The following is a 12,623-nucleotide window of genomic DNA, read 5'->3' on the forward strand; positions in this document are numbered from 1 at the left end:
TCATTTTTCTTTATCTCTACCATCCTGACCTTTCTCCATGTTCCCATGATCTCGTGCTTGACAATTGCAATGCCCTCCAAGCTCATCTCTGTACTCTTGCCTGCCTCTTTCAATGTGATCTGTAAAACACAAATAAGGTCATGTTCCTCCAAGGCTTACAGCCCTTCATGGCCTTCCTTGTGCTGTTTAGAAGGAGCTTTCCAGGCTTTATATGAGTTGTTCCTTACATTCCTCTCCACCTCACTCTTGCCCTTTTCTCCTCCCTGTTGGTCATCTTTTAGTTTCTTTAACATCGAAGGCTTCAGGGCCTCTGCTTGCTATGTTCTTTATGTTTTCTTGACATCTTTCAGGTCTTGGCTTAATATCCTCAGATTGTCTCACCTAATACAAAGTATGACCCTTTTATTGTTCTGACTCAAGGCATCCCGTTCTTTTTTAACCCCTCCGCCACTTAAAAAATGATTTCTTCCCCTTGCCTTTACTTCATTTCTCCCAGATTTACTTTATTGTATTTGTTCATTTTCCCCAGTAGACTGTAATCTACCAGTGATCAGGAGCTGTTTAAATTCTGTTCACTATTTATGCCTAATATTTAATGCAACGACTGGTACATATCTGGCATGCAGTAAATATTTAGAAATGAATGAATCCTGCTCCCTCTTCCTGAACATGATTTGCATCCCCCCCTTTGATGTAACCGCGCTTCATATTGTGGCTCATTTCTTCAAGGTAGCCTTTCCTAATTAATAGAGACCTGACATCTCTCTGTTAGGTGATATCATTGCAATGTGTATCCTTATGTCCTATAGTTAAAGTCAGGGTTGTTTGGTTCGTTTCCCTGACTGTATCATCAACCTTGTGAGAGCACTGGCCATAGCTCTTCTGGTCCATCATCCTTGCTCTTTGAGCATAGTGTCTCCTAATCTTTATAAGAAGATTATCAAGATTTGGTAACTTGATTTTGTTAGAGATATCAATACCATTACATTTTTTCACAACTTATATACTGTTAAACCATTATATTCAAGTCATACACAAGTTACATCTGATAGTTCAAATTTAATCTTTTTATAGCTCCCTCTGATAGCAGCTATGATAGAGATCTGGTTAGTCCTTCTGAGGAATTATAATAAAGTGATAGTTGGAGAATGAAATAGCCTTAAGAATCCTAGATCCTTAGTCCCAGAAGAACCAAGGAACTGGCTCTTCACTAACACTGTAGGTCATCACAAATAACCTACCCGTACCCCATGAAAATTCTCCTTGGTTTGGAGCACAGGTTGGAAGGTGGAGTCCATGCTCTCTTTCGCTCATGGTGTTTTTTACATAATTGAAATAGGTAACATTTAGAAATTAGGAGATTTAACACAAAAATCTGGCTCATCTTTTAGAATGGGCACGTGTGGTCCCCTGAGCTGGTGCCAGCCATAGGTTAGAGTGGAGTGGAAGTGACAGAACATGGGCATCCCACTGTTGAAGCCTGCATTTGGCCCAACTTGCCACTCACTGTGCATTTTGGTTGAAGAGTTTCTCCATTATTATGCACATATACCTTGGGCGAATAAATTCTGAATTTATGTGATTCAGAATTTACTTTCATTTAAGGATTATTCACTCAGTTCATTTATTCTGATAAGCAGATTCCTCAAGGATACCATTTTTTGAATGAGGTAAAGGAGACTGTGTAGATGGAGTGGCTGTACTCAGATACACCAAGTGCCAAGTAATTGGAAAGTCTTAGGTGATTGTTCCCTCTTCTCTCCCCTTTGTCTAACTCCTTCATCACTGTTAGTTACTTTAACAATGCTTCTTGGGGCGCCTGGGTGGCTCAGTTGTTAAGTGTCTGCCTTTGGGTCAGGGCATGATCCCAGGGTTATGGGATCGAGCCCCGCATCGCTCTCCCTGCTCCACTGGGAGCCTGCTTCTTCCTCTCCCACTTCCTCTGCTTGTGTTCCCTCTCTCGCTGGCTGTCTCTCTCTCTGTTAAATAAATAAATAAAATCTTAAAAAAAAATTTAAAAAACCCCAATGCTTCTTAGATCCTAAGTGCTACATTCAGATGCTTAAAAATGAACAAGATACAGTTTGTTGGCCATCGGGAGGCCACCTCATTGGTGGGATTGGTAAAATGAGCAAAGAAGTAAGGACTGTAATGTTGCCGCAACACAGTAAGAATGGGGAGGGGAGAGCAGAAGGTGACTTCTGCCTGAGAGGGTTGGGAGAGTTTTGACAGTGGGGGGCACATCTGAACTAGGTTTTGGTCGATATGTAGGAGTTGGCTGAACTTTTTGAGATAAATTAGTTAAGCCTGCCTATAGTGTGGAACAGTTTGAAACCCCTTATCAGTGATTCTCAATGGGGCACAGCAGTGTGGGACCATAAAAACGACCTTGCAAGCTGAAACTGCAAAATACTTTCATTAATCAATGGGAAAATTGAATGCTGTGCAATGCAACTCCTAAAAATTTTTGTGAAAATGTTAAAGATTTCCCTGTCAGTGACAAATATATAGGAAAATGAAAAAGATAATAAAGCTAATATTTAACGCACTGTTTTTCAACGTTAGAAATATTGAGAATTAATGCATTTCATTTCTTTGTAAAAAACTTGTCAAGAATAGTTGGAACTGTGGCTTTTTTATTGTACAGTTTGTGATATGGAGGGAGCATCTTTTCTCTGCCTCAGTGAATTGTTGTGACCATAAGTCTAGATCATATTCCAACATGTCATCCTTTATACTTTCAAGGTTGTGGACTATCTCCTAGAGTTTCTTTAATGTGAAGTTTTTTGCTGGCATCAGCTCCTCCTTGTCACAACCACTTTCATCATTTATGTCCCTGAGTTTGTCTTCACTCAGTCTCCTCTGGCCGCGTATCACAGCCCCTCCAGCAACGGCAGTGTCAACATTCCCATCGTTCCTTATGGATCCTATACCCCTGACGTTTGACTCAAGTTTCACTTCCAGCAATGTCACTGTTGGTTCATTTGCTATACTTTCATCTTGGTTGGCCAGTTTCCACTTTTGATTATCCATTTTTGTAAAATCTCACTCGTTTTTGACCCTGGGAGACAAGAAGTCAGTACAACTTCTTGCTTTGCTGTCTGTGCATGAGGTAATAACAGACATGCAGTGAGTAATCCGCAACACGCTTTGAAAGAAGCAAAGTGATTCGTCACTGATCAAGATGCATGTTACATATGTAGTGATTTGTGTACTGGGGAACTGGCAGTGGAATGTGTATTTGATGCAACTACTCACAATTAATGCACTTTGGTAACTGGAATGTAAACTCATCTTGTTGGGAGATTGGTGTTGTTTACCTAAGCTGTGGTAACTAACATTTGTGCATCTTGGGACTGTGCAAAGCCAGGACAGTCTCTATGGCCATCTTGAGTGAGTTTGTCCTGCCCTTTGTTGGAAGTTGAGCATCTGTATCCCTGGCCACTGAAGTGCCAGTGTGGCCCTCTTGTGTCACTGTGACAACCAAAATGCTTCTGACATTCTCTCTGTGTGCACAGGGGTGGTGGTCCTTCCCTGGATTGAACCGTTCTGGGGCCATCTCTGGTTTACTCTGTCATTAAAGAATCAGTGTTGAGGGGCAGCTGCTCTGCTGCTATGAGTCCTGGGAGGGTGAGCTTTCAGATGACCTCCCTGTAAGTATATGGTGCTTTCCACTTCATAAGCCAAGTGGGTCAAAAATTGTTCTTGCCAGAGAGTTATGTGACTTCGATTTTAGCCGGACTTTGCCACATACCATCTGCTGCTGAACCCTCTTTGATTCCTCATTTCTTCATTTGCCGAATAGGTGTCACCTATCTGATTTACAAGATTATTGCGTGGAACCCATGGGAAATGTATATGAATATTAGACAAATGTGTGGAATTGTTCTGGAGATGACAAATAACCAATCAGTGAGATGCATTTCTTGGATTAAAAATGAAATACAACAGAGCCTTCTAATGTCTCGCAAAATAAACATCCTCAGCTTTTAGACACCCTCTTGTGTGAGAAGTTCACTACTTTCCCATCTCTACTTTTCAGGGTTTTCTAGTTGGCTCTTTTCTCACATAGCTCCCTTCATGGTGAAATGCAGCAAATTGACTCACAATCCATTAGTACATGAGGTAACTTTAAACAACCTTCTCCATGAAGATAGACCTTATTTCTCTCTTGATATAAGGAAAATAAAGCACAAATGAACTGGCTTTTTTTCTTCTTCTTCTTTTTTTTGTGAAGCAGGCTGCAGATGTCTCCCAGCTGGTAGCCATTTTGAATGATGAATTTTCAATAGTTTAGAGTACAAATGTCAAGTTAGAGTGTTCAGCGTTCTTTTCCTGGTCCAAGAATAAATATTTCAAGTAAAGTCAGCATAAGTAGACTTACTGTTGGTTGATCTGAGATACTGTTTACTTACCTGTGGATTTTTAACTTTATGTCTGGATTGAAGAATTTGGTGAAATAAGCACGTTAGTAGAATTGTTGGTTTGGCAAAGGTTTCCATTATCTGTAAGATATTATCCTATAATTGCTGCAAACTTGCAAAATCTGTAGTATAGTGAACATTGGTAGATATGTTCTCTTTCCACATGGTAGTACTAATCTGGAATTTGTTGGAGATGGAAAAACATTTATTATCATTTGAGCATTGAGGAATATAAGTAGAAATTATTTTTTATCGTGGCTGAAACTACATGTAGAATTTGATTATGTAGAATTTGAGTAGATATTTTTCTTTATTTTGTTTTAATTTCGACAATTTATTTTGACTAAGTGAAATTATTTAAATGATTCCTTGTAAATCTGTGATGAAATTTTTTTCTGTAGCTGATAGAACTTTTTTCCAGTTAGAAAAATTCCAAATTCCAGCCCATGTAAACACTACTCTCCCTTGCCTTCTCTCCCTCCCTTACTCCCCATAGAAACTAAAACCAAAACAAGAACGTATGATTCCATGTTTATTAGATATCTGTTTAATATTTAAAAAAGCAGTGCTATTTCTCTTTGATCAGGGTACTTTATGCCCTGTTTACAAAATACAGATATGAATAAGAAAGTTAAGATGACTAATTAATTTCTTAAGCTGTTATATATCCACAGCATGCTATCTTCATCACATTTTTCATCATGAAAAAGTAACTTTCAAGCATGAACTACAAAAATATATATTCTTTCTGATACAAACAATCTTTTTTTAATTGCTTCATATGTTTCCAAATTGATATTCTTGGCTCAGTTACTTTTGTTACTATAAATATTTTCTGTTCATCACATCTGAGATTAGCATAAGAATTAAGTTACATTTCCATTATTAATCCCTTGTAAGCAATGAGTATAGCAAGTCTAACAATGGAAACTTAAAATAATTTTTTTTATCTTTAGATGAAAGCCTCCGAAATCTCCTCTTCCCATGACATAGAGAATTGCTGCTTATAATAAGAGAAATAAAGAAACCTAGCAGAAATTGGTAGAATCGAGAAGACATTTCTTGACAATGAAGATGTTCATAAGTTGAAACTGACCCATTTGAAATGACATAAGCATATAGTATCCAGAATCATGAGTTACAACAGGTCTTTAAAATATTTAAGTTGAATCATTTTCAGTAAACATTTGAGCTTTGATTTTTGTGAAGGTAGAAACCAGGACAATGATATTAAAGAAGCAAAACCAAAAAAACTAGCTGGAACTCACTTTAGGATTTTTCTCCCTGTGACGGAAGATAGCCATTTTCTTCTTGGAGGTTTTGTGGCTTGTACACCGAGGCACTACTTTACCTAATTGACATCGTGGTATATGGTGTCCTTACTCCACAAGGAAGCACTAGCCATTTTAAGCGTGTTTCCCAGCTTTCAGTTCACATTTCACACATCTTATGTTTTGCAGAGGGGTTGGTCAGAGTTAGCCACTTAATCGAATTATTCCTTGAATGCAAATTGAACATTTGGACAGTATCCTGGCTTGCTTAAGAATTGGGGCATAATATGGATTTCTGGAAAGTGATTTCCTTGTAGGAATTAATTGGATTGTGGAAAATGTATAATATCCTTTTGAAAAGGTGTCAGTGTTTTCATCCATTATGAGAGCCTTAAAATTAAGTGCTTTAGTGGACCCATTGCTGTAATTTTTTAAAAAACATCACTTCAGTACTTAAGGTTTTTTTAAAACCTGTCTGGATTTTGTGAAGATGCTAAGAGATCACCAGCAGCTCCTGTTATAGTTTGCCCCTGATTGTCTCCTCTGTTGTTGTGCTGATCTTTTAGATGTCACAGGAGCTTGTTATGTCAACAACCCAGTCTGCTCAGTGACTTTTATATCACTTGTGTCCACACCTAAGCTCTTGTTCAACTCAAAGACATGGCCTCTTTGAAAAGGAAAGTAAGCACTTAGGTCAGGGTTGCCTGGAAGCTTTCTAGCCTTTTTTTTTTTTTTTTTGGCTCTAGGAGAAATCCCAGTTTTATCTCTGACCTCCTTTAGCTGCTTTATTAATGAATAATCCAGAATAATGAGTTAAAATAAGTGTTTAAATATTTAAGGTATGATTTAATGTTTATAGAAAATTATTCAAAATTAGTAGTTCTTCAGGCTTTGGTTTTGTGAAGGTAGAAACAGGGCTACAATAAGTTTTTTTTTTTTTTTTTTTTTTTTAAAACCTAGCCAGGGGCACCTGGGTGGCTCAGTCGGTTAAGCATCTGACTTTGGCTCAGGTCATGATCTCAGGGTCCTGGGATCGAGCCCCACATCAGGCTCCCTGCTCAGTGGGGAGTCTGCTTCTCCCTGTCCCTCTGCCTCTGCCCACGACTGTTGCTCTATCTCTCTCTCAAATAAATAAATAAAATCTTAAAAAAATAAAAAAAAAAATAAATAAAACCTAGCCAGAACTCACTTTAGTTTTGTTGTTGTTTTTAAAGACATAAGAGTCGTTTTCTTCTCAGAGGTTTTGTGGCTTCTTTGATTTCAGCCACAGCTACTAGACCTCACCTTTTCCAGCTCTCCTATTTACCTTGATTTACCTCTCAATTTGTCTTGATGACCATTCAGGACATCTTTTTAAAAATAGCTTGCTGGATACAGAGCTTCTGACTTGCTTAGTGCCCTAATTTCTGCCTCTGCACCCCACGATCTGTGTCCTCACCCCACTTCTCCCAGGGCTCATGCTTCAGGCCCCTTTTCCAGTAATCCAACTGCAGTCCTGGGGTTCCTGGACCATTGTCCACCCGTTCTCCCAGCAGAGAACTCTACTTCCTCCTTCTCCTGATCACAGGACTGCTTCACACCCTACTACTCCATAACTGGTGGAGGCTAAAACCAGCCATTAGGGTACAGTGTCTGTGCTGTAGGAACTGACTTGGAGTCGTTGGAGGTGATGGTTTGAAAAGCTTCACTGAGAACTTCTTACGGGGAATTTTGACTTCCTAAAAGTGCAGTAAGTATGGCCTCTTCCTATTTGTAGTGACTCTCCTGGTTTTCAGAGTTGATTTGTAGTGAACGATGGCTAAGCACAGGTACTGCACAGCTTTGGTTTGTGTCATGTCTTCAAGGCTATATGAGCGTGTCCATGTGCAGATCCATAGGCGGGTGGAGAAGATGTGAGACACATTTGCTGTCCTTGATGTGTGAAGTGAGCCTGGAAGCACCTCAGCCACACTGAGTCACCATCAGACCTGCTGGAGTACCTGCCCTCCCTCCTTCTAGACCTTTCTACATGTACTCCTCTTCTATCTGGGGCATGTTCTCCACCTTTTCTCCAGCCAACTGTTTCTCTTCCTTTAAGGTACAGCATTAATAGGCATTCCCTTAACATTAATTTCCTTGACTACCCATGACTGGGCTAGGACTCCCTCTATACGCTCTCATATTGCCCTGCCCAATTATGAAACTTGGCACACAGTCCATAATGCTGGGTTAACCTGTCCTCTTCCTTGTTAGACCATGAGCTCCTGGAAGGAAGCACCATCGCATTTGCTATTGTATCCCTAGTTTCCAGGACAGTGACTGACCAAAAGTAATCAATATGTAATAATCACTGTGGGCCATATCTGTGTTTGGGGTTTTCCACATGTTTTCTTATCAAAACCTCACAACAATTCTATGAGTAGGTACTATAATTAATTATACAGAGGATAAAAGACTGATAAAAGTAATTTACCCATCATGGTAGCTAGAAAGCAGCAGAGCTGGTACTTGACTCTAGAGCCACCTGCTCTTAATGACTAGATCACATACAATGATGAACAAATAAAGGGATGTCTGAGAAGGCATCCAGTCGGAGCTCTGTATGGGGATTGCAGCCTAGTGAATGACCTTGGTTGGCATTGTGTGGTTGGCATTGAGTGGCCACAGATGGTATTCAGTGGAGTCACTTTTTTTTAATCATAGAGGGAAGGTCACCTATGGGTGCCAGATGCCAGTAACTAGTAATTCATTTTCTTTAAAAGGTTTGACATTTACTATAGCTCATAGAACTTTGGAGATCATGTGATATGGAAGATAAAACTCTGGTTTTAGAGTTAGGGATACTAAGCTTAGCATAGTCTCCCTTCCCCACACAGATAGTGTCAATGTTAGGGAGGTTGAAAGCATTTCTGAGTCCCGCCACCTCATTGCACGATGGTGACCCGGGACTGGTGGGAGGCTTAGAGGAAGTGTGTGTAAAGTAACATTTTGACTTGATGGCTATTATATACTATGAGGATATTTTCTCTGGCACATTATTTTCTGTCTTGAAGCATCTATTGGTGTTTAATAAAAGATCAAATATATATGCAGGGTGATTTGAAGGGAAGTTCTGCAAATGATTAAGATTTTAGAAAGTTATTCTTGCCACCATATGTTGTCAAGGAAGCTTCTCTATTATAGTAGTATAATTATGGCATCCAACGTAATTTGCTGGATTAAGTGGCCAAATTATTTAATTCAGGAAAAGAAAAGTATATAGATTATTTTCTTACTGCTTCCCCACCAACAGAATTATAGTAAGATCTTATTTTTCCATTTTATCTCTTTGGGTGTCTTAGCCAAATTAGAGGAAAATTCTGAATCAATTTTTAGTCACTTTGAAGATATATGTATGTATAGTAACTTGAAATTACAGGTGATAAAATGTGACCAATGAGAAGTCCCTCCTAATTGGGGCTTCCTGCTCTCATTCAGTGACTATTGAACTTATTCATAAATTTACTTTTCCTTGGCTTTCAGGATTTGAGTAATTTTGTAGATTTTATTTTAGAAAACCTTTACTAACCACCTCCCTTAACCTGACCTTTCAGGATGGTGGCCGTGACCTGTCTTTGTGAGCAGGTCCTGTGCACACACCCAGTCCACCATCCACAGCTGGCTTTTTGGTATGTGTCCCTGACTGGACTGTAAGCTTGTGGACACCAGGAATTGTGTCTTATTCATAGCTGTGGGTCCTGGAACTTGTGGTATCTAGGTAGGCTGTTGGTAAATATTTGTAGGATGTTACAGCCATTTGTCATGCTCCAATCTTGAAGCATATTTTCAAGTATGTATATACATGTTTGAAAAAGAGGCCCTATGTTCCATATAGTTTGGTTGTTAGAGGTATGGTCTTTGCAAGCAGTCTGGTGTTTTTATCCTCACTCCATTGGTTCCTAACTGTGTGAGGAATAAAGACGTTTACTTCATAAGCATGCTATGAAGACTCGTTTACCCAAATATATCCTATGCTTGCTGTGTGCAGGATAGGGAGCTTACTTTATTTTGCAGAGACAGATTATAAACAAATAAACACAGAAAATAGGAGAATTTCAGATTGAGTAAGGAGTAGGCGGGAAGTCAACACAGTGAGATGGGAAAAATTTGGGCTGGGATCATGTAGGAGTAGAAGGGACTGTGGTAGCTGGGCAATTGAGTTTGGACACGGAGACCCTGCACGGAAGCTGCCTGGGCATGTTCCTGGGGAGCAGAGGAAGGATAATATTTATTTTATTTTGAAATATGGATTTAGAGATAACAGTTTAATGGTGAAGACAACTAACAAGGACAGCATGGACGGGAGGAGAAGAAGAGGGGCCAGGTCTTATAGGATTGGGTGGAACAAGTTCACCTACCTTCAGGGCCAGGCCAGTACCTTGACTTAGTGAGGACAGTGTGATCTCACTTGGGTTTTTCAATCTTTAATAGATACACAGGTGTAGAGAAATAGTTCTCTGAGAAGAATAGCAGTGCAAACACCATGATAAATGGCAAGTGAGTAATACAAATGTGATGATAATGGCAAGTGACTCTTGACCTCCGTGTGAGAGACCAAGGGGGGGGTTGGGGGGCAGCCCAGAGCCTCCAGGCATCTGGTCCTCAGTGCCAGCCAAGTGTTGCCATGTGGGAATGTGGGCTGCAAGTGCTAAATCTGTCAAGTTTTCCAAAGAACCAGAAATCTTAATTTCTATGTGAAATTCCCAGAGTTAAAAATGTTGGCTCGTGTTTTAAAAACCTTACGATGGGTAGACAAAATGCATCTGTGGGCTGCCAGTTTGAAACATCTGCTGAAAGTTCTTTTATGCTATGAAAAGGGGGATTATGTGAAGTACGATGCATGTTAACATGTTAACTGTGTAGCCTTAGGCCCAATACATAGCCAATACTGAAGGGATAAAGGCACTTTTTATTAATTGCCCTGTGTTTAGTTGTCTTCACCTCTTATTTGTTTAGTTAACTCTAAATCTGTATTAAAAAGCATAAATTGGCGTGCTCGTGTGGCTCAGTCGGTGAAGCGTCTGCCTTCACTCAGGTCAGGGTCCCAGGGTCCTGGGATCGAGTCCCACATTGGGCTCCTTGGTCAGCAGGAGCCTGCTTCTCCCTTGCCTCTGCCTGCTGCTCCCATGCTTGTACTCTCTCTCTCTGACAAATAAGTAAATAAAATCACAAAAAAAAACCACATAAAAAAATAAAAAGCATATATTGCCCTACTCTAACTGAAGTGATTAATGTGTGCTGGTTTTATTTGCCTATTAATTTGTTTAGTTGTTTGCCCTGTCAATTTCTTTGATGAATTCTGTATTCATGGTACAAAGTAAACATTAATCTAGTCTTACATGATAAAGATAGAGAAGAACAAAGGATGAACAGTGTTTGGTTACTCTTTCTTATTTACCATCTACCGCTTTTGCTCTGTGGTGGTTGTTTCCCTCACTCCTTCTTGTCCCTTCACACATTTGCGACCCAGTCGCCCCACCCCCCTGGGTTAGTCACATGGAAGCGGAAAAGAACTATGGCCCAGATGCCATTTTGCACCAGGCGAAGGATGACGGGAATGCAGCCTTACGACATGATGTTGTGTTTAGAAGTTTTTCATCAGTTTTAATGAAATACAAATGTGCCCAAAGCAAGTTATTAATTTTTTTTCCGAGAAAAAAAGTCTTCCTTTAGTATGGCCTAACCCACGTAGTTTTGTATTACAAGGATTATGTGTGGTGTGTTGCAATCTGTTGGCAGTGGTCTTGGGGAATTTTATTCAGCACAAGCATCTCTGACAGTTCTGGCGTCAAGTGGGGTCAATTACTTGTTCATGTACTTTTGGTCTTGTTGTCTCTATGTTAAAAACTCTGAAGCATAACGGAGAGGAACACTGGGAGTAACAAAATATACTTGAATATTTCTAATAGATTAAAGGCTTATAAAAATGAATCTCTCTTTTCAGCAAGTTTTTTTTTGCATTGTTTTAAAATGAGGTCATTTTATCAGCATGAGACTAAAGACTTGAAAATAGTTTTTTTAGAAGAATCTTATCTGTAAATACAAGCTCTTAATTGAATCAATATTTTTCTCTCTTAATTTTTGTTACAGATCATGGAGGAAACAAATACGCAGATTGCTTGGCCATCAAAACTGAAGATTGGAGCCAAATCCAAGAAAGGTAAATCATGAGAAATAGAGAAATTGGTGGCTTTGATAATGGAGACTGGAATTACTGGAAGTTTGCAACGGAGAAAATCAACCTTTATTTTTATCATGTATGTCCCCAGATATTTGTGAAATAACAATATTTTGGAAGGTTTATCATAATTAAAAGTTATGCCCTTTATCCAACAACCAAAAAAACATTAAGTATTTTATTGTAATGGAAATGTTATTATGGAAGATACCATAGCAAATTACGATTTCAGGGATGTCCTTTCATTCAGTGGCCATGAGTCATGGTGATTCTCTTGCATGTAACAACATGTTTTCAACGCATAAACTCCCAGTGTTTATACTTTAGGCTTCTTATTTTTGTACCACACGAGTTTAATAGCTATTTTTTTCCTCCCTCCAATGCGATAGAAACCTTAGGTTTCCTTTCTTGCCTGCTTCTACTCTTCATCTGTCAAACAGTAATGAACCCAGTACATTTCTCTTTTAGGCTGAGCGTTTCTCTTCAGTGGCCTTTCTTCTGCTTTATCCTAGAACACACCACTCAATGCAGGAATGGAAATACAGGCACCGTTAGTTTTTTTTTCCCAGATTACATAGTATTTTCAAGTGACCTGCCAGTATATATATATATATATATATCTGGATATTTTTTCAAAGTATAACCTTAGTCTCAACAAACTTCATTATGTATACTTCTTAAGAGATACATGTAGTCATTAGGAGCTGGTGGGAGATACTATCAAATAATTCA

General features: G+C 39.2%; 1 protein-coding gene across 4 annotated transcripts in view; it reads left to right on the forward strand.

Annotated features, from left to right (window-relative positions):
- The window catches only part of BICC1 (BicC family RNA binding protein 1), a 269,545-nt gene that overhangs the window by 149,374 nt on the left and 107,548 nt on the right, over positions 1–12,623 (forward strand). For all 4 annotated transcript variants that reach the window (XM_034662531.1, XM_034662532.1, XM_034662534.1 and 1 more), the window contains exon 3: positions 11,804–11,873. In XM_034662531.1, the coding sequence (XP_034518422.1) occupies positions 11,804–11,873 (70 nt within the window). The remainder of the gene's footprint in view (positions 1–11,803; positions 11,874–12,623) is intronic.

Source organism: Ailuropoda melanoleuca, chromosome 6 (genome assembly GCF_002007445.2).
Source record: "Ailuropoda melanoleuca isolate Jingjing chromosome 6, ASM200744v2, whole genome shotgun sequence".
NCBI lineage: Eukaryota > Metazoa > Chordata > Mammalia > Carnivora > Ursidae > Ailuropoda > Ailuropoda melanoleuca.